This window comes from Bos taurus, chromosome 11 (assembly GCF_002263795.3).
Source record: "Bos taurus isolate L1 Dominette 01449 registration number 42190680 breed Hereford chromosome 11, ARS-UCD2.0, whole genome shotgun sequence".
Taxonomy (NCBI): Eukaryota; Metazoa; Chordata; class Mammalia; order Artiodactyla; family Bovidae; genus Bos; species Bos taurus.
The window spans coordinates 94,724,906-94,751,356 of record NC_037338.1 but is presented as its reverse complement, the minus strand read 5'-3'; the positions used below and the strand labels follow the sequence as shown (position 1 = coordinate 94,751,356).

Below are 26,451 nucleotides of genomic sequence, written 5' to 3'. Positions count from 1 at the left end.
GGTCACAGCTCTCCTTTCTTGTTTGTTTGGAGGATTTATTAGCTGTTTCACTTTTTCCTGTGGAAGCTGACCCACAATCCTCTTTTCAGCTTCCTCTCAATCTCTAACCCTCTCAAGGACTGTTACCAGCCTGACCGAGAGCAGTGGTGCAGCAGCTCTAACCAAGAAGGGAAGACTTGGCAAGGACGGTTGCCAAGCCCTTGTCACCCCAAACTTTCACTCTAAAAGCTCATAGTTGAGGCTTGTTAATTTTTAGAGCCTGAGTGGGTTTGGATTAGACTCTGTATTGGAAGTTTCTGTTTGTGTGATCGTAGTCTCTCTGCTGGTCTCTTGTTTTCATGAAAGAACTTTTTGACATTTGACCATAGGATGATTACAGGCCTTTGGGGATTGGTATCTGTTTATTAACTGCAAGATGTAAGAATGATGAAATAAAAGACCCCAAGAGAAAAAAACAGATCCTCTATTTAAGGCTTGATTTGATCACCTTCAGCCTGCTACCACTGCTTTGGTCAGAAACTACAAATGTCATGAAATTTGAGTCAATGCTAATAACTTTATTCTGTTGTGCTTGGTGACTTTCACCACTGTTGAGTTTAATCCTTGGTGGTAAGAGCCAGCAGGGATAACCAGCATTTTAAGTAAAGTGCTAGGAGCCTGAAACATGTAAATTTGAAGGAGGTTTGTTCCTCTGCAGATGATTTAAATGTTAAGTATATCCCCATGCAGGGGATACACGAAATGGAATCTGAAAACTATTATCTCCTGTAGAAATGAACTCTCAATTTACTCACTGCACAGGAAGGGCAGATTCTAGTCATTTTCACTGCCAGCAGGTGCCCTTTCTATGCATAATAGACTTCGCAAGTGTAATTAACACATGAGGACCACTGCTGCCAGTTTTTCTTCAGGTACATGCTGCTAGGAGTTTTCAGGACAACAGTGTAGGCTGTAAGAGCTTTTTACATTACACTTGAAGATAAGGTGTTCATTGACTTCTGGACAAAGACATGCTAAAATAGGGTTGAACCCAGACGCTACTATTGGTTTCATAGATCATAGTCCTTGGACCCAGAAACCCTAAGAGCTGTAATGTGGGCCTTTGGTAACACAGAAGCCAGTGTAGCAAAGCTGTGGGATGCAGTGAGTACATGGAAAGTATGATGCTGAAACCCAGCAATTATGTGGAAGACTAATTGCACATTCACAAATACAACAACCAATTATCTAAGTTAACTTTAATTAGAGCTATAATCACAGATTTTAATTATCTGAAGAAAATCCATTTAATACAAATAGTCTGCCTTAAATATTTCCCAAATTAATTTTTTTCATGTTCCTTCCCATTTTTGGAGAGAGTGGTAGAAAAAGTGTCTGAGCTTTATATTCAGAGAGGCCCAAGTTCAAATCTGTTTCATCTCTTAATAGCTGTATAACCATTAAAAGTCTATCTTACCTCTCTGATTTGGCATTTTGTTTTCTGTAAAATGGGTTTGATTTACTTACTTTGAAGAATGGCTTTAGAAATTAGAGATACTGATATCAAGTGGCACATAGGGGCCGTTTAGTAAATGGTGGTTGCTCTTATTATGGTTATTATAAACATGGGACATGGGTTTTGGTTTCCAGAAGGTTTTACTCACATCAAACGTTTTTCTTGTTTCTGCTGCCTTGTGAGCTCAGGGAAAAACTTTATAATTCATCTTCTCTTTTTACCCATCAGATTGTTTTTATTTTGATTTTTTTTATTTAACTTGGGTTATTGTATGGTTGTTTTCATTTGCAGCTGTGGCATAAGAATGAAAAGAAAAGAAACAAAAGCAGATGGCAGAGAAAACGAAAGGAGTAAGACATTTCCAGCCCTTATGAATATTTAAAAACATGTGCTGCTGGTTCCTTTCTACTTTAGAGCTGTGCCATTCTCTTGATTTTGAAAGTGAAAATGAGAATGTTCCCTACCTTGGCTGATGGCAGTCCTGACCTCGGCCAGTATTGGAAAAGCCTTCCTATTGTGGGGACAAAGGGATACACTTGCTGATGAAAATCATCATTCCCTTTCATAATAATAATCACCATAGATGGAGTACAGTGTGCAAGTCAAGCTCTTTATAAACATTACTGCAGATCTTTAAAATCAAACTGTAAGGTAAATATTGGGGCTTCCCAGGTGGTGCTAGTGGTAAAGAACTTGTCTGCCAATGCAGGAGACGTAAGAGACGCGGGTTTGACCCCTGGGTCAGGAAGATGCCCTGGAGTAGGAAATGGCAACCCGTTCCAGTATTCTTGCCTGGAGAATCCCATGGACAGAGGAGTCTGGTGGGCTATAGCCCATAGGCTGCAAGGAGTTGGACATGACTGAAGTGACTTAGCATGGCATGGCACAAGGTTAGCTCTATTGTATAGATTAGGAAACTGAAGCGCAAAGAAGTTTAGCGACTTACCCACCATGACACAACTAGGAAATGGTAGAGCCTGCACTTGAAATCCAAGGCCATTTCATATTAAAGCTTTCCTTACTAATGTCCTTTAAAGAATTAGAGAATAAGCTGTGCCTGTCACCAAGATTTTGTGGAAAAAATTCTTTACATAGGCTTTTTGATGACTGGCTAATAATTGTGGACTAATGTTATCATTCATTATTATTCATTCAACAAATATTTATAGAGCACTTATTCTGTACCAGGCACTATGCTAATTAAATGTTGCTGATAAAAGGTCCCAATAGAAGCCATATGGTATTTTCCACGTAAATTCCCTTTTTTCCCTTAGTCCTTCAGAAGCAGTCCTAAATAAGGACCAAATCAGTTCTCAAATTGAATTGTACATTTGGGTTATTCTGGATACCTGTTAATGTATTTCTAAATATGTGATAAAATATTTCCAAACAGATCAGGACAAGTTCATATTTCCCCCAAAGGGCAGCCAGGCCAAGAGCCAAGTTAGTAGCTAACGCCTGATTTTCTTTGAGGGCATGACTGAACTAAAAAGTTAAATGTGCACAGTTAAGGTTTGGATTTTGTATCCAACTTTGTAAAATTCATTGTATTATCTGGCATTTCTAGATGTCTCTGGGATTCATTCTTCCACTCAGAGTGGGCATGCTTAGATTCTCTGTGAGACATACTAGTTCTAGGCTCTTTATCTGTACTATATGTGGGGTTCTGAATAACCCCCCTCCATGCTACATCATGTATTCCATCTAGGATTTTTAGCACAGTCTTAATATGCCTTTTTACAGGGTGCATGGTCCATGTTGGTGAAAGGGTAGCAGTCTAGACACAGCTGTGAAACGACAAATGGATGACTAGAGCTGGGTATTGGGAATAAATTGATGCTAAAGTGAAATTATTGATATCCTTGGTGTCAGTGATAGAAATCAACAAAGTGTGGTATAGTAGAAACAGAAAACTCCAGCTTTGGTTCTGGTTTCCCCATTTACTGTTTTGAGGTTGCTGAACACCTCTAAGCCAGTTTTCTGTTAAATGTGAATAGTATTTAGTGGTAAAGAACCCACCTGCCAATGCAGGAGATATGAGACGCAAGTTTGATCCCTGGGTTGGAAAGATCCTCTGGAGGAGGAAATGACTACCCACTCCAGTATTCTTGCCTGGAGAATCCCGTGACAGAGGAGCCTGGATGGCTACAGTCCATGGGGTCACAAAGAGTCAGACACAACTGAAGTGGCAGCACCCACACACTGATAAACAGCAGGTGACCATAAAGAGTAGGTACTATTTTTGTTATTACTGACTATATATATGTGTGTGTGTGTGTGTGTGTGTATGTTGTTCAGTTGCCAAGTCATGTCCAGCTCTGCAACCCCATGGACTGTAGCACGCCAGACCTCCCTGTCCCTATCTCCCGGAGCTTGTCCAAGTTCATGTCCATTGAATTGGTGATGTTGTCCAACCATCTCATCCTTTGCCACCCTCTTCTCCTTTTGCCTTTGATCTTTCCCAGCATTAGAGTCTTTTCCAATGAGTCTGCTTTTCACATCAGGTGGCCGAAGTATTGGAGCTTCAGCTTCAGCATCAGTCCTTCCAATGAGTGTTCAGGGTTGATTTCTGTTAAGATTGATATGTATTTATAGTCAATATATATTAATATGTACATGTGCATACACACACACACATATATATGATTCAACAATCCAGTGCAAGTTTGCAAATCCAGATAGGATGAAAGTGGATTAGGTAGACAAGTATCACTAAAATTCTTTAATATATAATCAATCAAAATTGGATTCTAACACCTAAGCAAAAACTGTGTCTTTTCCATTTTGGAGCAAGTAAATATGAGTGCCTTTATGTCTCTAGCACTGGGCATAGAGAGGCAGAGGCTTATAGATGGTTCTGGACCTGAGGAAATACTACTTCACAAAAGAACTCAGGTGTCCAGGTAAAAGTTGGGACAGTTTGTTCTTGTTTCTTTTTTTAAGCTAGTAAGCATCAAGGGGCCATAATAGGTCCATTGCTCAGAGCGAGCAACCACTGCAGCAAGAACTTGTCTGGAAGCCTAAGAGGGGATAAGGACCAGGATTTCAGTTTCAGACAAAACAAGGAGGGAAGTTAGGTCTTTCCTGGACCTAATGGTTAGAAAGTTCACAAACGATGTGTGTTGGTTGAACAAAGTAAAATTATAGATTCCTGGGTAAATCCCGTATTAAAATTTGGCTGAACTTGACCTTGAGGTTCCAGCAGAGAGGCTGAGTAGTAGAAGATAATTCACGCTTGGAAGTCAAACCTCTGGGTCCAAATCCTGGCTCTGGTCCTACTGAATATGTCTTTAGTTGAATCACATAGTCTCTCTGAACTTCTCTTTTCTCATCCACAGGAATATATCAAAAATACAGTTCTACATAAAGAGCCTAGCATCAAGTAGGTACCTAAACAGAAATTGTTAGATGATGACAGTCACTGAGGCCTGTATTGAGATGCACCCTCATTTCCTTCAGCAGCACCCCAAACTGAAAGTGCCAGGAGCCTTTGGAGGAAGCTTTGGACAATTTCTGAGTAAACTGTCTTCCTGGTGGAAAAAATGAGAGAGAGGAAAGATGGCTGTTTGCATTATTGATGCCATGGATTTGTAAGAATCTATACCTATACTCTGGAGAAGGCACTGGCAACCCACTCCAGTATTCTTGCCTGGAAACTCCCATGGACGGAAGAGCCTGGTGGGTTGCAGTCCATGGGGTCGCTAAGAGTCGGACACAACTGAGCAACTTCCCTTTCACTTTCCACTTTAATGCATTGGAGAAGGAAATGGCAACCCCCTCCAGTGTTCTTGCCTTGAGAATCCCAGGGACAGAGGAGCCTGATGGGCCGCCGTCTATGGGGTCGCACAGAGTCGGACATGACTGAAGCGACTTAGCAGCAGCAGCATACCTATACTCTCTAAGTTCTATAGCAAAACTGCCTTTTCAGGTTCTCCATTTGATTTTTAAAAATTGAAGCATAATTCATATACCATAAAATTAATCATTTTAAAAGTGTACAGTTCAGTGGTTTTTCATGTATTCACAAGGTTGTGTAGTCATCACCACTGTTTCATTCCAGATCCATTAAGTTTTTAATACATTTTTTATTGTTGTTAGTAAGACTGTGTGGATCACAATAAACTGTGGAAAATTCTGAAAGAGATGGGAATACCAGACCACCTGACCTGCCTCTTGAGAAACCTGTATGCAGGTCAGAAAGCAACGGTTAGAGCTAGACATGGAACAACAGACTGGTTCCAAACCAGGAAAGGAGTACGTCAAGGCTGTATATTGTCACCCTGCTTATTTAACTTATATGCAGAGCACATCATGAGAAACGCTGGGCTGGAAGAAGCACAAGCTGGAATCAAGATTGCCGGGAGAAATATCAATCACCTCAGATATGCAGATGACACCACCCTTATGGCAGAAAGTGAAGAACTAAACAGCCTCTTGATGAAAGTGAAAGAGGAGAGTGAAAAAGTTGGCTTAAAACTCAACATTCAGAAAACTAAGATCATGGCATCTGGTCCCATCACTTCATGGGAAATAGATGGGGAAACAGTGGAAACAGTGTCAGACTTTATTTTTTTAGGCTCCAAAATCACTGCAGATGGTGATTGCAGCCATGAAATTAAAAGACGCTTACTCCTTGGAAGGAAAGTTATGACCAACCCAGACAGCATATTAAAAAGCAGAGACATTACTTTGTCAACAAAGGTCCGTCTAGTCAAGGCTATAGTTTTTCCAGTAGTCGTGTATGGATGTGAGAGTTGGACTATAAAGAAAGCCAAGCACCGAAGAATTGATGCTTTTGAACTGTGGTGTTGGAGAAGACTCTTGAGAGTCCCTTGGACTGCAAGGGGATCCAACCAGTCACTCATAAAGGAAATCAGTCCTGAATATTCATTGGAAGCACTGATGCTGAAGCTGAAACTCCAGTACTTTGGCCACCTGATGGGAAGAACTGACTCATTTGAAAAGACCCTGATGTTGGGAAAGACTGAAGGTGGGAGGAGAAGGGAAAGACAGAGGATGAGGTGGTTGGATGGCATCACCGACTTGATGGGCATTAGTTTGAGTAGACTCTGGGAGTTGGTGATGGACAGGGAGGACTGGCATGCTGCAGTCCATAGAGTCGCAAAGAGTCAGACACGACTGAGCAACTGAACTGACCCTCTCTTTGGGACACACTCATGATTGCAGCCCACTGCCCCATGGCCCTCCACCTCCTTTGCTGCTACATCTGCATCTGAGTATCTGGACCCACCCTGATAGTCCCACTTCCCAGTCCTCTTTCTGCTGCCTGATGTGATGAGGGGCAACAGCCTGCTTCCTTTGCCCCAGTTTCTGCCTGATCTCCATGGGACACAGCTGGCTCTGACCTGTGCTTATCTTGGTCTGGTTTTCGATTTCTTGTGACACATCTGATAGGTAATTCTTCACTCTTCTGACCTGGAGACTATCTTGAATCCAACACTTAGAAAACTCTGAAACTTGTAAGACAGTGCAGTGGCCTCTACAGCAAAGATATTCTACATATATTTGTGGTCACCAGTAGAGCAGGAGCCACAGGCCATGTAACATCATCTTCAGAGAAGCTTCAGTTCTGGAGGAGGTTCCCTCATGGTGGGGATTTGGGGATGTGTTCCTGCCTCTTTCACGAGAAGAAGACACAAAGCAGCAGTTCAGTGCTCAGCTCAGAGTAACCTCACAACAAACGGGGGTTTGTCTTCCATGTGAATATTTGAAAGACTGAGAGGCTATGCTGAGAATGTAATTGGACGCTATGCATCTTGACATGTGACGTATCTTAGTCCTAGAAAAACAGAGATTTTCTTTCCCTCATTACCTCTTGCATTTTCAACTTTTACACTATTTTGGGTGGTTAATTTCTCTTGGTTTATTTATCCAAAACCTCTTTTTCTCTTCTCGTTTTTTCTGTGCATCATTCATTCCTGCATTTCTATGAGGGTTTCATGGGTCTCTGGTGGCTCAAACCGGAGACTTCTTTTGTGACCTGGCTCTGGCTCTTATGGTTCTCATTGAACTCTCTGGGGGCAATAGAGAGCCCCGTTTCCTGACCTTTCCTCTGTGATTAACTTCTCCTGCCGCAGTGGTCTTAGCCATGGAGCCCTTCCTGATTTCCCTAGTCTGTCTCCTTCCGGTAGACTGAGGAGGCATAAAAGGGGAAACTACTCTAGGCTTTGATGTTGACCTTTCTGGGTTTCCATCCAGTCGTTATCTTTGTAACTCTTGTGTCTGTTTCAGTTGGGTTTGGTGGCTTGCGGCTCTTTTGCCAGGCCCCAGGGTTACCCCAGGAAGCCACAGGGCCACTCTCAGGAGGACATTGTCCTCCCTCCCCCGCTTCACGGTCAGCTTCGATACGCACGTGTCTCGCATTAGCAGACCATCCCCAGTGCCCAGCACTGTGCACCCAGCTCCTCCATTGCTGTGAGCCCCATGCTCTGGCCATTGAAACGCGGATGGCAGCTCGGCAGTCTGTACTGCCTCCTAATCTAAGATTGCTCCTATCCTCACATGGACCTTCATCCTGTGCTACTGCTCATAAATCAGGGAGGGCCTGTTGGAAGCCACGCAAGAAGTTAAATCCTTTTTTCCCTAAGAAAATCTCGATTAACTAATGGCATTTTGCACCCCTTCCACCTTTCAAGTCATATTTTCTGCCTCTCACCAGCTGTGACCTTTGTCAAGTCACTTAACCTCTTGGAGCCATAGGCTCCTCTGTGAATTATGGAGATCAGACTTTCAAGATTGCTGTGGGGATGAGATGAGGTCATCTCGGTCTACCCCCAGGCACCTTGTAACTCTCCTCACAGCGGCGTACGCACCTACAAGAATATGCTTATTTGCTGTCTGCTGTTGAATGTAAGCTATAAATAGGTAGGGTTCAGAACTATTTGTTCTCTTGTCTATCCCCTGTCCAGTGTGGCGCCTGATGCATAGTAATATTGACTGACCAGGATATGGGAAACACTGAACACTTAGTAAATGCACCACAAGATGTTGGTTTTCTCTCTTACCCCTCCTCAGTTGCCTTTTTAAAGTTGAAGCTCCTAGGTGACTAGTTTATTTTTCTCTGTGGACACTGCAAATCGTGTGACAATCCTATTTCCCTCTTTGGGTTGGCAGTTGGAGGACTCAGAGCCAGATGTGTGGCCATCCCAGCAGGCATGCAGAACCTTACAGCACACATTGAAGTACCCACCTCACCCCAGCTTATGTTCTTTCCCTTTGCCTCTATTTTTTTTTCATATGTTTCTGTTGTACTAAACATATTCCTATAAGTTACCTGAAATTCCGTTTAGAACAAGAAAGCGTATCAGCTCATTTAAGCTATTTGCAAATGTATTTTTATCCTGGCTACAAAGTGTCCACTTGCTATTTTATTTTTCAGCTATAACTGTCAAATACCCATTTTTTTCTTAAGTGTAACATAATGGTATAAAAAAAAGTAAATCATAAGAAACTTTAAAGTAGGAGGATTTGGGCTGGAATCACCATTAACTGTGACCATGGGCAAGTTTCTGAGGGTCCCTTTTTTAATCTATAAAATGGATGGTATATGTTGGATTATTTGAGGATTAAATGAGATAAGGGCCCCCGCACAGCCCTTGGTATTTGGTGAGCACTCAGCACATCCCGCCTCTTTATTTCTCCTGCTCTTCTCATGGCCCCACCATGGACTCTGGGGAATGGGAAACACAGTTTGGCTCTCCATGCCCGACAGTCTGGAATAACCATATAAATTAGCATGTGCTTCATGCCAAATGGGCAACCCAGACAAAATCCTCTGAATAGGGAGGTTTTAGCAACCTTGGGGTGATCTGAGAAGGGATGTTTGGCAGACCGCAGGGTTCAGTAGGACTTGGAGGACACAGGGAAGGGCCCACAGAGACACGTGTGGCTCAGCCCAGAGGCAGGTTAGGGTTCCTGTGGTGAGGGGGCTGGCCAGGGTCTTGAACAGAATGTGGAAGGGCCCGAGACTTTGCACAGCTGCTGGCAGGCCCCCAGGGAACAGGTTAGGAAAAAACCTCCAAACCTCTTTCTGCTCTTCTTCCACAGCTAGGCGCATGCTGAGCTCCTAGGGGAACAGTGGGCTTGCTCTGACTCAGTAAGACAGGTTTGCGTTCTAGTCTCAGGGCTGCCATTTACTAGCTGTGTGACCTCACTGAATTGTTTAGCTTCCCAGCCTTTGTTTCTTCATCTGTATAGTTGGTGGTGATGACAGTACCCACCTTGTACCGTGGTCCTGAGGATCCAGTGAGAAAATGCCATCGTGCCCTCAGCCTAGCGCTGACTGAGGCGAGTGCACCGTAGACACCACGTGCTCTTCTCGGCTCCCTGTGCAACTCTGCCGTTGTATTAGCCTGTGGCCCATCTCGCTGGTCACTCTTAGGAAGACGAAAACTAGAATTATTTGTGTTCTCCAATAAGGTGTGTTGTATGGTTTTTGTTCGCTTTCCTTTCCCCATTCTGTTGTCCTTTAATCTCTCCAACAATGCTGGGCCTCGTTATTTCAGAGCAGAATTTTGAACTAAGACAAACTGTGTTTACACTTTGGTTTCTTTTCGAGTGGGAGGGAGGAAGGAAGGAAGAAAAGCTCAAATGTATAAGACCAGATTTTCCTTTCTTTAAAGACAGTGAACTGAGGAAAGACTGGTGGGATCCCTTTGCAGATTTGGGTATTGGCTAAAAGGTGGTATGCCTCTGAGAGGCAAGGCAGGGGCTGTGATATGTACATTGTAGAGCTCACTGTGCATTAATATGCGAAAAGAAAGAGTGGCCCTTCCAAACCCCTGGGAGCTCTAAGCTATATCCTTACCGAGGTCAAAGAGATGTTGCTCACATGGGGGTGGAGGTCCCCATACCTCCCTCCACATCTCATCTCTCCTCCCCTCCATCTTTGTCTCAGGAAGCTGCATTTTATGTATTTGGGCAGCCAGTGTTCCTTTATCTCACCTGACTCTTTTCCAATTAGTAGCCAGTCTCCTCAGGGGAACATAATTAAGAGGGCCCTGGTTATCTGGGGGAAAGGAATTAGCAAATGGAGAAAGTGCAGTAATGATGAACGGGGACTACAGGATCATTAATGAGTCTGCAGTATCCATGTCCATGCCTGTCCATTGCTGGGAAGGAGCTCATGCTAACAGGATCTACCTCAAAGCTGTGTGGCCTGCATCTCAGGCCTGGAGTCAGTGAGAGGATTGGGTGAACAGCCCTCTCAGTTTGCCAGCACTCCCCTTCTTTTGGCTTTAGTACTGAGTATGTGACAGTTTAGGCTTTCAGTCCAACAGCCCTGACTTTGAATTTCAGCTTCACTGCTTACTAGCTCTGTGACCCTGGGGGCAAGTTACTTCACCTTTCTGAACCTGTTTCTCCATCTGAAAATGTGGATAGTAGTGATACCTTGCAGAGTTGCCTTGAAAATTGTATAGAAGTGATGCATAAAGGCAGCTGATTTATAGTAACTCAATTGATATTAGTTCCTTTTTCCCTTAAGAGGATTCAGAGTAAACACCTTTCAGGTAAAGGTCATTACGTTGTCCTTGCCTTTGACACTAGCAATATAACTCCTCTGCTTTGCAGGGGAGAAGGAAGAAAGAATAGCTTTTATTCTTCCAGGGTGACACTGATGAAGTCAGGCAGTGCCATAATTCCCAGAGAACAAAGGCCTAGGGCAGATACACCCTGTCCCAAAACTCAGAGATGTACAGTGCGTCCCACAATTGCTGTCGTCCATCAGACAGTTGTGACATGGTTGTGATAGCCTGTCTATGCATGAACTTGGTCATAGCTGTTAATATTGTTGTTATTGCTGACGCACTAAGTCATGTCCGACTCTTTGCGACCCCATAGACTATAGCCCTCTAGGTCCTCTGTCCATGGGTTTCCCAGGCAAGAACAATGGGATGGGTTACCATTTCCTTCTCCAGGAGATCCTCCCTACCCAGGGATTGAACCTGCATCTCCTGCATTGACAAGCAGTTTCTTTACCACTGAACCACCAGGGAAACCCAGGTCTTATTATTATCACCCCTTTAATTATGTGCATTGTTGGTTCTGCATGTGTGGTGTCAAATTTTCCATTTAAAATGTCTTCCAAATCTCAGTCAGATTCAACATGGAAATGTAAAGTCACTGTGAATACTGAAAGGCACCAGAGCATAGAAGCATGGTGTTCATTTGCTATTGGTGAAACAGCTATTTGCATTGATATTTTCTTGATAGTCAACAGGCAAGTTCTTTCTGGGAGCCAACAAAAGAAGATAGATAGCATCTAGAAAAAGTATTACATTTTGTTTCTGAGATACCCTTGAAGAAAGCATGGGCATTAATGACTCTGAATCAGAAGATGATCCAGATGAGTCAGGTTCTGAATATGAAATTTTTTAGAACTAGCTTAACCAAGTTTTTTGCTATATTTTCTTTTAAAGAAATAGTAATGAGTGGTTTTAAAAATTTGTCACTGTGTGTGATAAGCAAGTAATGAATCATAGATTACTTGGTGGTTTTTGCATTTTTGGTGGTACATAAAATCAAGGTTAAAGGTTGCCCTCCAAAGAAAGTGATAAGCAACGTGACTGAACTTAGTAAGTAGACAAGTGACAAGAGATCATGTTGGAATCAGAAACTCATGAGTAGAGGTGATGCGTGTCAAGCACCGCATGCTCCTCATGGAGTCTCAGCTGTCCTCACCAGGATTTTGTCAGGTGCCCTTCAGAACAAGGGTAGGAACAGGAAACCCTGGGCTCTAGGAGAATGAGTCCAGTGGTATCAGCCATGTCCACCCAGGCTGTGACGAGAGACCGCTGGGACACGATGACTTACCAAGTCTACCATGTGGTGTTCCTGGGCGAGGCGTTTCAAGGGTTCTCTCTAATCATTGCAACAATCCTGAAAGATTTCCACTGAGGTTGGTACTGCCCTTTTAAAGACACTTTTGCCAAAATATAACAAAAGATGTTAAAAACAGTTCTGCCCTTTGACTTGGTAATTCCATGTTTGAAAATTCGTGCACATGAGATTGTTCATTTTCGTTATGATGTCATTCATAGTGAAAAGATGGAAGTGACTTAATGTCTAACTCTAGCAATACAGTTCAGTAAATTAAGGGACATCCATACTTGGTGGAATATTATATAGTCTTTAAAACAATCACAAAGGTTGCGGTATAATATGGGAAATGTTAATGCAGCCAATGAGAAAGCAATAAAATATATGCACTCTGTAATTTCAAAGGTATTTTAAAATGTTAGTGTTAATATTGGAGGAGAATAATGTAAAAATAAAAGTAGTTGTGATAACTTGATCGTGAGTGTTTCCATTCTCTTTACAACAACAACAACAAAAAAGAGAGAGCGAGAGAGAAGTCAGTAACTGCCGTAACTATTGAGGTATTATTGAGAATAAAAGTTGTTTTCAGAATGTAGGTAGAATTACCCAGTTACATACTTGCTACTTTAAGATCTTAAGAAGTCTCTGGTTTTCTTTTTTTTCCCTCTCTCCCTCTCCCCATTTGAAATTTGTAACCAGTATATTTGCAGAGCAAAAGTGCGGTAGATTCAGGGATGCATTTGAGGCTATGTAAGCAAACGATGACAATGTAAAAGGTTATTTGTCCAAATTTGCATTCATAAAAAACATGGCGTGCTGTGATTTCAGAATAAATGTGTTTTAAAATATTTGCTAAATACCGAGCTATTTCAGCCCTAAGTTGGCTAAGAAACTACATTTCTATGATAAGCCATAATTACTCTTTGGAAAATTATTGGGCTTAAAAAAAATACCTACCTAATGGTACCTGAAGAGTGAGTCTCACTTTGTCCCTTTCTACGTCTGCCTTCACTTCTAAGACTCCTTTTTCCTCTCTTTCATTGGTTTTTACTGCAAGACAAAGAGACAAGGCATTAACACCTATTTAAAATTCTAGAAAAAAAATTTTTTTAAGGTAAAAGCCTATAGTCAAATTATATAAATTTCTGTGGATATTTATTTTTACATTTCTCTGAGTTGTTTGAGTGTCTTTTTCTATACATTAGCTCATTTGTTTGGAATTTCAGTTCTGAAATTCTAATTAAAACTCAGGGTCATTTGTCACTTGCATGACAGTGCTGGTGGGAGCTGGGGAAGTTTATGAGATTTGGTTAAATATTATGGATTTGAGTTTTTCTCCCTTCTATGTGTTTGGCTGTGCTTCTGGACACATTAATAAGTGGCCATTTTTTCTGGAATTCTGTACTCTTCCTGCTTCCTTTCATTACATTAGGCAAGGTTCCACTAGATGAGACATTTGCAGTCTTAAGACTTCCTGCCAGGGTTCAGACTTTGTATTTTTGACATTGAAGCTGTCGTGTTCCTGAAGCTACTTAATTAGAAACACATTCATTTCAGTGTACACTAGAGAAAGCTTGGACAGCAGAGCCAGGCACACTGGGAAGTTTGAGCATTTGTGTAGCTGGCAGCTAAACTAATGGTTTACAGTTTAAGGGAAAAAAATATCATAGGGCATTTCTTTGCCCCTAGAAGCGAAGGGAAGCTGAATGTGCACAGCGGATACTTTTTTTTTTTTTTTAAAGGAGAGAAGAAGAAAAAAGGAAAGAAAAGACAACTCCACTTTCACTGCAGTTGCGTGTCCAGTTCTTTCTTTGGCTATTATCAAATACAAAAGTCTTCTAAAAGAATATTTCCCAAACTGTGCTGCTAATATTCAAGTCTGTTTTACAGGCTCCCAAGATATATTACTGCTGAGATCTGTAGTAAGGAGAACATTTTATATTCTGGAGAAGGATTTTTGCTTGAAGAATTTTATTTGTTGAATGGTAATGAGGGAATTGTGCTCTTTCTTATTTTTAAATGTTTGAGCAATTTTAAAATGCACATCTGATGTTTCAAAAACCTTCATTGCCTATCCATTGCTTTCAGGATAAAGTCTAAACTCTTTAGCATTCAGTGGAAAGAAAACCTCCCCTTTTTTCATTTCTTACCACTCACTCCTTGTTTCCCTACCCTATCCCCAAGAAAGCCACCTTCCTAGGTCTACTTCCATGCCACCAGCTGCCCTGCAGGGAAGGTACCTGGTCACCTCAGACTGAGGCAGATGTCTTTCCACTGGTCTCATAAAATATCCTTTGTACCTTTCCCAGGATGTATCACACATTGGAGAGACAGATGGAAAAGTTGTCAATCTCTCCCTTCATCTCTATTCCCTCCACTACTCCCAGGAAAAACGCTGTGTGGGAGGTGGGATTGGGAATGTTCAGTCCAGTATTACAAGGCAAAGTGCCGTAGAGGAAGAAGCTCTGGAGTCAAATCCTAGGGTTGCTGCTTGTTTTGTGGCATTGTTGTTGCTCAGTCGCTCAGTCTTGTCTGACTCTTTGAAACCGCATGAACTGCACCACCCCAAGCTTCCCTGTCCTTCACTATCTCCCTGAGTTTGCTCAAACTCATGTCCATTGAGTCAGTGACACCATCCAACCGTCTCATCCTCTGTCGCTCCCTCCTCCTCCTGCCTTCAATCTTTCCCAGCATCAGGGTCTTTTCCAATGAGTCGATTCTTCGCATCAGGTGGCCAGAGAATTGGAGCTTCAGCTTTAGCACCAGTCCTTCCAATGAATATTCAGGTTTGATTTCCTTTCGTATTGACTGGTTTGATCTCCTTGCTGTCCAGCACCACAGTTCGAAAGCATCAAGTGATTTACGTGCCCTGGGCCTACTCCCTCCTCTGTGAAGTGGGCGTAATACCTACCTTGTGAGGTTGTTGTGTGAATTAAGGAAGTTGAATTTGAAGTTCCTTGTATAATGTTTATCCCATTTATCATTGGTAAGTAGCAACATAATGATAATGTGTATGTGTGTGCACCTGAAATCAAGGGAAATGAATCCGTGATGCCCAGGTTTTAAAGCCCTTGGAGCTGGATTCTCACCTCCTGCTCAGTCACTAACTAAGGGAATCCATTGCTCTGGAAATGAAGCACTTTGAAAAGGTTTTTTGAATTACAGTATCATCAGATGGCATGTGTGCAATTGGGTTGAAGATGCTTACTGTCTGTGATATTCTCTGTCCAGTTAGAATAGACAGATCACATCTTTTGATGGCAGAAGGAAATAGCAAATAAAAAAAAAATCATTCCTCTTTGAAGCACATTATGCCCTCCATCTGACATTGCTAATTGCTTTATCTGTTGTAATCATGGCCACAGTGGTTCCCATTTGTACCAGGAACCATACTGGTCACTCAGTGTGTATTTTCTCATTCTGGTAGCAAGCTGGCAGTTAGATTCCAAAATGCCATTTTAAAGATAAGGCAACTGAGGCTATGCAATCAGGTGCCTACTATTTAGGGACTAACGCCAAGGTCAGCACTCTTCCCGCCCCTCATACTGCTTCCAAGGCTGCCTGCCTTTTGAAATCCTTCCTAAGTTTCTAGGCTTGGGAACAAAATGTCATATTAGGATTTTTGTTGTGAAAGGAAATGTAACTGTGCATACGTTTATTAAAACAGTTTTTCTCCAAATAGTGAACCATCTGTAATTTTCTGTCAGAAGCAACAGACATTAAAGCAGCTGTGTGTCTCTGTTTCTCTTCACAGTGCTCCCATGCCCTACCTCATAGGAATCCATTTAAGTTTAATGGAGGTAAGTTGACTTCTCTCCTCCCCGGATCTCTCTACTTGTGGTTTTGTTTGCTTCATGGCAGTGGAAGAGATGCAGTCTCTGGATTCACAGCGCTACACATGGGAGTGTGTCAGAGCAACACCTCGTGCACAGAGCTGGGCGTTCAGCTTAGACCCTTTCCACTGGGCTCTTGTTTCCAGTGTTTTTCCACTTTGTTTGGAGATTGTCAGTTTTCATGGGTGAGGGAGTGAAGTTCAAAGAGGCAGGAGGAAAGGGTTCTTCAAGAGTTTGAATGAGGGAAGGAAAATGATTCACTTTTCAAAATGATGTTTATTATAAATCACTGCCACTATATTACATTTTTCTCTGTAGAAAATGTGGTATAGAAAATATATAGAAGTATAAAGAGGAAAATTAAAATTATCCACAGTATCATTATTCCAGATTCATCTGTTAGCATTTTATTATTCTTCGTCCTTGTCTTTATTCTGTGAATATATATTTTCTATAAATGTATTTAGCTGATATGGTATAAAATTTTATGTCTTTATTTTATTTAATATTATGGCATGGGGATTTCTGCATTTTTGTCTACTGTCAGTAATAATTTTTAATTTGCTACCTGTCCTTCCAACTGTTTGAATATGCCACAGCATAACCATTTTCCCTTACTGTTGGACACTTATGCTGTTTATAATTTTTCACTATTATAAATAGCATTTCAGTGAACATCTTTATGCATAAGGCTTAATCTGCATCTTGACTTACTTCCTTAGCATAGAACCCCTAAAGTAGAAATGCTTGGTCAAAGCTATGAATCTAAGGACAGATTGCTTTCTGCATGGCTGTACTGAGTAGATAGCAATTCTTTTAAAGGACTTTTCTGTGCTTTTGTCAGTGTTGCTGGTTTGTCGACATGAACCCTAAGCTTTTCCCTCCTCGGGAGAGAGCTGAATTTGCACTGGAGCAAAATAGGACAGGAGGCAGGGGACTTGGCTGTTTTGCACAGGAGACAAGCTCTCAGAGGGAAAAGCTGAAGCCATGTCCGTCTGCGATGATGCTTTGCATGGCTTAAAGGAAGTGCCGCTTCTCTTCTTCTGTTCCCTTCATTTCACGTCGACGAGGACCACCTGCTTCTTCACTGTTGCACACTGTGCTATTGTGCTTACGAAAATGAAACAAGTTGGTTATCGAAAAACCTGTTTGTTTGACATTGAGAATCTTGATCAAAATAGACCACAGAAATCTGCTCAAATTTCTAATTTGACAGGACGGCCATGTGGCTCCTACATTCTGTTAACAGTTCCTCCTTGTCATCACCCAGCCCTGAACACATACAGTACACAGTTTATGGACTATCTTGGATGGTGTATTTAGATCAGATTGAAGAGATTTCTTCTGTGTTTTACCTTTGTTTGTCAAGTTTGGGGGTGTATTCAAAGCTCCTGTGTGAAAAATTGAAAGTGAATACTTGCTAATAGACCTTTCGTGCCAATTGTTGTACAGTTGGAAACACTAATCTAAAGACCATTTGGTCTATCAGCATCCACAGCTCTTTCCTGCCTCTTCTGCCTTCCGGACTGTTCCAGCACGGATTTTTTCCGACTGCTTTTCATGGTCCTTTACCTTAAGCATTATCAGGTTTCCAGTCTTGGCTTGCTTTTCTTCTCTATATACCCTCTGGCCATCTTTTTAAAGGTTTTTTGCTTTTGCTACCAAGGTGATGTCCATGACTCCCAGCTGTGATTCTAACACTGACATGCCTCTCTCTGAACTCACAGCCCAGAGTTGCAAGTCCCAATTGAAGGTCACCGAGATGTACTATCGATGTCTCAAATTCAGTCTTCCCCAAACCCTGTATTATCTGTACATACACACCCATTGAGCTCCTTCAGTCCCCTTCCGCTGTCCCTGGTCCCTGTGAGTGGCACCACTGGCTGAAAAGCCACAAGGGAACACTGAGCGTGGCTGAGCGTCTGCTTCCTTATTCTTTCTACTCAGTCACAAAGTCTCTGACATGTCTCTCCCTCGGTTCCTTTCTCACTGCCTTTATAGATGTTTTACTTTGCTTTTTTAGATTTTTGCAAAGCCTTGTTTTTCATTCAAAAATCTAAATCAAGGCCTCTGTGTTCCACACATTTTGCTAGGTCATAGATGTATGCAGATGAGTATGAAATTCAACCCCTGTCAAACATGTAGGGGCTGCCCTCTACCTGGTCGCTCTGAGCTCAGTAGCCCGCCTTCCAGCCGCCTCTGCCACACCCCTGGGTCTGCTCATCTCCCTGCTGCTGTCAAGCCTTCTGTCTGCTCACTGTCTCCTGATAGCCAGGGTTCTGGCTGGTCCCTAACACCCCCACATCCCTGTGCCCCCCCTGCACGCTAAGCTTCTTCTTCGCCAGCTGTTTGAGAGGCCTCCCATTTGACTGTTGCCTTTGCTTACTCTGCCTCTTGCCCAGGATGACAGCTATTGGCTTCCCTGTCCTCTCCATCAGCCCTAGGAGCAGGGGCTCTTTGGGAACAAGGACAATGCTTTGTTCACTGTGGTGTCCTCAGTACCCAGCAGGATGCCCAACAGGTGCCTTCTGAAAAGAAGGATGGAGTAAGTGCATGGAAACCTGGAATTCAGAACACACTTAGAGCCCTCCAAAAGGTGTTGCTGTTTTCAGGGCACTGCTGCTAAGTCGCTTCAGTTGTGTCCGACTCGGTGCGACCCCACAGACGGCAGCCCACCAGGCTCCCCCATCCCTGGGATTCTCCAGGCAAGAACACTGGAGTGGGTTGCCATTTCCTTCTCCAATGCATGAAAGTGCAAAGGGAAAGTGAAGTCATTCAGTCGTGTCCGACTCTTCACAACCCCATGGACTGCAGCCTACCGGGCTCCTCCGTCCATGGGATTTTCCAGGCAAGGGTACAGGAGTGCGGTGCCATTGCCTTCTCCTTTCAGGGAACCCAGCACTGTAATTTTACTTAAAGATGGAAGGAGTCAAATTTTTTTTTTTTTTTTTTTTACTTTTCATATGATTGTAGTAATTGAAAACAAGGGGGGGGGGGTTGGTAATAAAACATGCAGTGCACAACATGCATAATTTTGGAGCTAAAACTTGAGACAGAGTTTTGCACTTAGGTGAATGGTTCCAAGTTCACTCTCCTCAGCTTTTGAAGGGTTTTAAATGAGAAGGTTTGGGAAGCACTGGCCAAGATAAATCTTAGCCCTGTTGATTTAAATTAGGGAGGAGTTTGCCATGCTGTACTGATACGTGGTCAGAACTGAAAGAAAAACCAAAATAGTAGTTGACCCACTCTTGAAGCCAGCTGAGACACTGTCAAACAAAACAGCGTTGCCCACATGTGTGAGGCAGCTGTGAACTCCCAAGTCAAGAGATGTAGTCTCCTGATCTCCCCTGGATTTCAGTTCAGACTCGGAGTGCTCTAGTCGTGCTTTTTGATCGCACTGATCTGGTTCTATTATACCTTCAAATGAGAGAGATGCTTCCCTGAGACTTCTTCCAAGAACTGTGGGCTATAATGCTTGGGGTGGAGCATGTACCTGGGCCCAAAGGAAAGCTCTTTCAGGAAGGAGCTAGGCAGGGCCCATCTCCTCTTGCACACTAGTTTTCTTACTGGCAATTCAGCAAAAGGCTTATTTTTTACTGTCTTGTTATTTTTTCTTGAAAGCTATAGGCACCTTATTATGCCTTTGCATATGTGCCAGAATTTTTTAAACTTCAAATGAATGTGGCAGATGTTCATAAAAGTTTAGAAAAAGCTACCATAGGAAGACTTTTTAACCATTTTTATGACACTCAAATTTGTTGCACAAAAAGAAATATAAATTATAACCTAGTGTTCTCATTTGAAAAAAGGTTATTTGGGGAGAAGATTTAATTCCAGCCTTCATGCTCTTACAGGGTAAGAGCTGGTAACATAGTCACCTAGAAGAGTCTGCCTTCCTTCTAAAGTGACAAGTTTCTAGCTGATCCTCATTCTTATCCCTCCACTGCCTTTTTATATCCTTTCTCTCGTTTAAGCAAACACTAATTTGAGGCTGGTGGTAAGTTAGCGGGATAGCCAAGGGTATTGGCATAGACCTAGTTTCTTCTTGGAGAGAATGATCCTGTTAGCTGGCTAGGAAATACCAAAACGTGGCCAGATTACACAGTAACTATTTCCCTTCATTCCCTCGACCTCAGTTGAGTGCAGGAGATGCTCTGCGGCTCCTGCTCTGTGCCAGGTCTGGTAATGGGGTGCCAGATCAGGTCTGGTAGGTGTGTTCCTTCTCCTTTTGTGATAAGTGAAGATCTTCCTTTCCAAGCCTCACCAACAGTGCTCTGTATGCAGGCCTCAGAGCGTGAGGAATGCATGCAGAAGGTGGTTTGTTTTATTTTTGTGTTTTTAATTCCTGGTGGTGGAATGGTCAAGAAGCAGGAAAGAAAAGTGATAGCAGTGACGCAGTGCAGACAGAGGCTCAGGTTAGCCTGAAGGTGAAGCTCCCCTTTGCACAGAGGCAGAAAAACGTGTCAGTGGGAATGGGCCGTGGGTTCTGGCTTTCCTGCTCCCTCCTTGTTTGATCTTGGGCAAGGCGATGGACCTCTGCACCTGTTTTCTCGCCTGTAAAATAGGGGCAGTGGCATGAGTTCAATGAAGGTTAGCAGCCATTGCTGTTTTTATTTCCTTAGTGGCCTTAAAGCCATTTATGTTGAGTTGATGGCTTTGAAATTGTGTTTTAGGGACTCATGGGTTCCAGGGATTATCATTTTCATTCCCTAGGGAAAGAATTTCAGTAGAATTGGCTTGTACCCGCCCTATTTTCTCCTGGTCAACAGTGCTGGAGACACTGCTGGGGGTGGGAGTGGTACTTCATAAGAACTTGATAAATGGACTTCTAATTCCCTGCTTGACCATTCCCCTCAGTAGTAATGTCAGTGTTATTTTGTGTCTGTGTTTACTTTCTTCATCTATAGGGGTGGTTCAGTTCAGTTCAGTTCAGTCACTCAGTTGTGTCCAACTATTTGCAACCCCATGAATTGCAGCACACCAGGCCTCCCTGTCCATCACCAACTCCCGGAGTTTACCCAAACTCATGTCCATCGAGTCGGTGATGCCATCCAGCCATCTCACCCTCTGTCGTCCCCTTCTCCTCCTGCCCTCAATCCCTCCCAGCATCAGAGTGTTTTCCAATGAGTCAACTCTTCGCCTGAGGGGGCCAAAGTATTGGAGTTTCAGCTTTAGCGTCAGTCCTTCCAAAGAACACCCAGGACTGGTCTCCTTTAAAATGGACAGGTTGGATCTCCTTGCAGTCCAAGGGACTCTCAAGAGTCTTCTCCAACACCGCAGTTCAAAAGCATCAATTCTTTGGCGCTCAGCTTTCTTCACAGTCCAACTCTCACATCCATACATGACCACAGGAAAAACCATAGCCTTGACTAGACAGACCTTTGTTGACAAAGTAATATCTCTGCTTTTTAATATGCTATCTAGGTTGGTCATAACTTTCTTTCCAAGGAGTCAGCATCTTTTAATTTCATGGCTGCAGTCACCATCTGCAGTGATTGTGGAGCCCAGAAGAATAAAGTCTGACACTGTTTCCACTGTTTCCCCATCTATTTCCCATGAAGTGATGGGACCAGATGCCATGATCTTCGTTTTCTGAACGTTGAGCTTTAAGCCAACTTTTCCACTCTCCTCTTTTACTTTCATCAAGAGGCTCTTTAGTTCTTCTTCACTTTCTGCCATAAGGGTGGTGTCATCTGCATATCTGAGGTGACTGATATTTCTCCCGGCAATCTTGATTCCAGCTTGTGCTTCTTCCAGCCCAGCATTTCTCATGATGTACTCTGCATATAAGTTAAATAAGCAGGGTGACAATATACAGCTTTGACATACTCCTTTTCCTATTTGGAACCAGTCTGTTGTTCCATATCCAGTTTTAACTGTTGCTTCCTGACCTTAGGGCCCATCTTTTAAGAGTGTGGTAAAGATTAAAGAAATGAGTTCCATGTATGTCCAGCGTATCCCAGTGTATGGCCTGTGGTCGGTACACGGTACGCAGCCCCTTCTATAGAAATGTTTGGAGAGCCTGATGTGTACTAGGCATTGTATTGCACTAGGGGTTCTATATAAAATGGTGAGTGTGACACACTCTGTGCCTGCAGAGTTTTGTCTGGAACAGAAGCAGACAAGGAGAAAGTAAATGGAGGGAGTTTGAGAAGCTGATGGCTCTGCTAGAGAAGACAGCAAACTGAGCCTTGAGGGCTCTGCTTCTCCGAGGAAAGGAATGCCTGAATGGAAACTGAGCAGATAAATTTGTCTTCCACCAAGGGGACAGGGAGCATCATATACAAAGATTTACAGTGTAGATCATGGCATTTCCCAGGAGGTCTGAACAGTCCATTGTCTGGCAGGAGCATGGAGCTGAAGTAGGGAGAGGATTGCTGAGGGAGGCAGGCCAGGGCCAGGCCATCCAGGGCCTTGTAAGCCGTGTTAAAGAGTCTCAACTTTATAGGGCAGTGGGGAGCCATTGAAGGGTGTAAATAGGGGAGGGACATGGTCAGGCCGCCTCCTCCTGGGCTCTTAGAAACACGGTCCTTCCATATAAAATGTTTGGAAATGGCTTAACCAAGTTAATAAAGTAGAGTGATATTTGTAAAGATCAAGGTAATTCTTAAGTATATTACACACAACAACCATATATATAAAATTCAGATGTTATTGTCCCAAACCCAAGCTTCTGAACCATGATAGAGATGTTTATAGCGAAGACTTTCTTTGCAGTTTTAAGCACATTTTTTACTAGATTTTTGTTTCCTCTCTGTTTCCAACTACTTTCTATGAATTAGATAATTTTTCTACAGCTCAAATTTGAGAGGATAAATTTAGGATATATACTAAGTACTAGTTCCAGGTGGTAGGAACAGGGGGAGTGACACCCGGGTACCAAGTTCATAAGGCCTCTTCCTACCTCTCCCACTAATGCAATTTCAAGACACATGTGATGTGGGCACAAGGAGACAGGCCCAGCCCACAGCTTACCTCTCTTCCTCACCATCTTTTATGTGCGAAGGTTTCTCTGGAGCACATGGAAGCCTGGTTTTGCAAATGCACTGAATGCTTGGGACAGCACTGAGACACCACTCCATGGACAGCATCCCAGTCCACATTTGAAATGCCTCTTCTTGATTGCTAGGACCCAGATCTGGTATTTGTCTATGTCTGTAGTGGTTTGACTGTGAAGCTTTCACACAAAATAACAGGATTTACTTATTTACAGACAAGGAAAAATAACTTTTATGCCCCTTTACCTCGCAGAGAACTTGAATATCTGTCAACTGAATTGGCACCATTTTAACTAGTTTTTTTCTTTTCATTTTTCTCTGGCATAGGAAGTCTTTAATCCTTTGTTCATTTTTTTAATGTTTATTTTTTAAAAGTTTCATGGTGAGTGTTAGAAGAATATTTCTTGTTTACCATTGTACCGTTTTGCTTCGTCATAGGACGCCACAGGTAGACAGTAGTCAGATATAGTTTTCCCTTGTTAATATTGTGATTCATGCAGAAACTCTGAGCCATAACTATATGCAGGTATAGGTGGTGGTTGTGCATCTGTCCTCACAAGAATTGAGACACTGTATGTGAGATCTGTTTGTTAGTGATGAGTAATCATAGCCCTGCTTTATAAAAAGGTGATATTTGCCTGAAAAATTCCACCTGGTAATTCCAGTCATAGGCTCATGGAAAGAGCTTTAGCAAGAAAGGGAGAGGCCCTCCCATTGGGAAGGAGCTACCGTCTTTTGTGTCTTTCTCGACACCACACACAGCGCTGGGTGCTCCACCTGTTCTCACTTCTGCACATCCTAAGAATCTCTCTGCCAAGGAGGAGATATCCGTATTTGCAAACGGGGAAGCTGAGGCTCAGAGAGAGAAAATAATTTGCATCCAGTTTCCCTGCTTTGATGGACTTGTCAAACCCCAGAGCCCCTGGGTGAGGCTGTATAGATTACCCCAGCCCTGGGCATACAGGCTCTCACCTTTGCCTGAGCTTCTCCCTCTCAGGGAGGCTTCCAGGCCACGTGCTGGAGATTGCGGCAAGGGGAAAGGAGGGGTGACGTTTGCCAGCCTCATATTTCTCCAGAAGAAAGCTCTGAGTACACTTGTGACTAGAGCTGGTTACTTAGCCTCTCCAATCTCCATTCTCTCATCAGTGAAATTAAGATCATATTATCCATCTCAGAGAGTTGTGAGAACTAATTGATATAATGGATGTGAAGAGCTTTTTCTAAAAATTCTACCAAACATTATTCCTCATAGTGAGTACTATAAAAATAAGAGGCAAAGTTTAGATCAATGAATCCCTAATGCTTGCTTAATTATATAAAAAGAAAAAGAATTGGCCAGTAGCTTGGTCTTGCTAGAATTTCCTTAGCATGCTGTTATCAAGCAAAATCATCACATGTGAATCTGTCACATCCAGAGCATTCAGAGCAAAATTAGAGCCTGAAGAATGTTCTGGATTTCACCTGATGAATTTCCTCTAGAAGCTCTCTCCTCCTCATGGCATCTGCTTTTAAAATGAGTGTGGTTCTTAAATGTCACTTATCTTAATGTTGGAATTAGTTAATATAAAGCAACTTAAATCTAGTAGTAATTTATGTAATCAAAGGGAACAAGTACTTCTGGCTGATTTAAGTATCTCTTGCAGTCAGTACATTTTCAGTCTAATTTGTTGTGACTGAAATGTTCTCTTGTGAGATGACATAGCCCTCTGTTATAGATCAGAAAAACTGAGTAATTTATTAGGGAGGATCCCAGTAGAAAATGCAAAACCATCATTGATGCTTTTGTTTTCCAACTTTCCTGTCATCCCTTAGCCAGTCAATTTAGCAATGTTGAAACTGACTTCAAAGAAAACCTAAGTTTCTAAATTGTTACTAAAAGAACTTTTCCAAATTTCTATCAGATTAAGATAAAGAGCAGCATGCAGGAAACTATGGAACAGAGGAGAAAGAATTCTTGGCCTCCAGAGTTATGGAGACCTGGCTTCAAATTCTAGCTCCACCGCTACTAGGCGACTTGAAACATGCTCCTTTGTTTAAAGGGGAAGTCAGGTTAGCAGAAGGAAACACAGTTTGAGTTTGACCACTTTGTACAAAACTACTATTATGGTATCCTCTGAAGAGATGCCTGTTGAAAATATTTAATAATAATATCACCCATTGAATGATGTTCTACTAATATGCATGGCACTTGAGCCATGTAATTTTTAATTGTCACACCTTTGAGAGGGATGCTCCTATTTTGCAGATGGGGATTAAAGGTGCCTCTTTGAGCTTCAGACTCCTTGCTTGTAAAATGGGTAGATTCTCCACTTCATAGGAACTTTTTAATGAGGAGTAAATTAGAAAATTGGTACCTGACGCGTTGTAGGCGCCAAATAAATGGAAGTGATTATCAGTATATGTGTAGAACTGGTAAATGTTCTTTAAAATAAGCTGAGACGTCTACCTAAGGTTAGCTCTGCCCTCTTTTTCAGCCTCATTTTGTACTTTTTACTGGGTGACTTTTTCTAAATTTCATTAGCTTAAAGGCACTCTCAACCAAACACAGCCACGTGGGACTGGTGCCTTCTTTTCATAAACTCCTTGCAAGTGATTAGGGGCAGGGCCATCATGGGTGCTTAGAGACCAGCATATGATGATTGAAGAGCAGTACCCTTGGTCAGCCCAGTCAAATCCCGCTTGGAATCAGAGCACATGTGGTTTTGTTTAACACCATGCTCAGCAGACTCACGGTACAGGTTTGTGACCATCAGACATTTGTTGCTGATATGTGAGGTCACCACAGTAGGGGTGTTTGTCAACCAAATTAAACTTCCCCTTAATGACCTAAAATAATTGATTCAGAAGGCCTTTAAATGGACCATGGAAATGTGTAAGCAAGCTGAAATCTGGCATTTTATGCAAGAATTATTGCATATTGTTTTGTTTGTCTTTGTTTTGCTTTTGTTGGAAAAAATGTGGGTGGACCAAGGGTTTTAGGAGACAGGCAGTGACCAGTGACAGGAGTTTGAATCCCAGCTCCACTATTTGTCCTGCTTGGGCAACTCACTGAGCATCTGTGCATGTATGCCATAACATCTTCATCTGCAAAACGGGGTCACCTGCCTTAAAATGATGACAGTTAGAAATAATACGGCTGAAGTTCTATGCACATCAGTAGGCCCTCACTCAAAGGTACTGCTATTATTAATAAAGCATTTCCAGTGGGCATCTCTGAAGAAGAGGGCTTAATAATAATTTTGTACAGAGTGGTCACACTCTAATATAATAACTCTACCCTCTTTTC

The 26,451-nt window shown here is 42.5% G+C and overlaps 1 protein-coding gene across 7 annotated transcripts in view; it reads left to right on the top strand.

Moving 5' to 3' along the window:
- DENND1A (DENN domain containing 1A) overlaps positions 1 to 26,451 on the top strand; it is a 531,039-nt gene that overhangs the window by 307,401 nt on the left and 197,187 nt on the right. For all 7 annotated transcript variants that reach the window (XM_059891201.1, XM_015473579.3, XM_015473580.3 and 4 more), the window contains one exon: positions 16,089 to 16,134. In XM_059891201.1, coding sequence (XP_059747184.1) covers positions 16,089 to 16,134 — 46 coding nt within the window. The remainder of the gene's footprint in view (positions 1 to 16,088; positions 16,135 to 26,451) is intronic.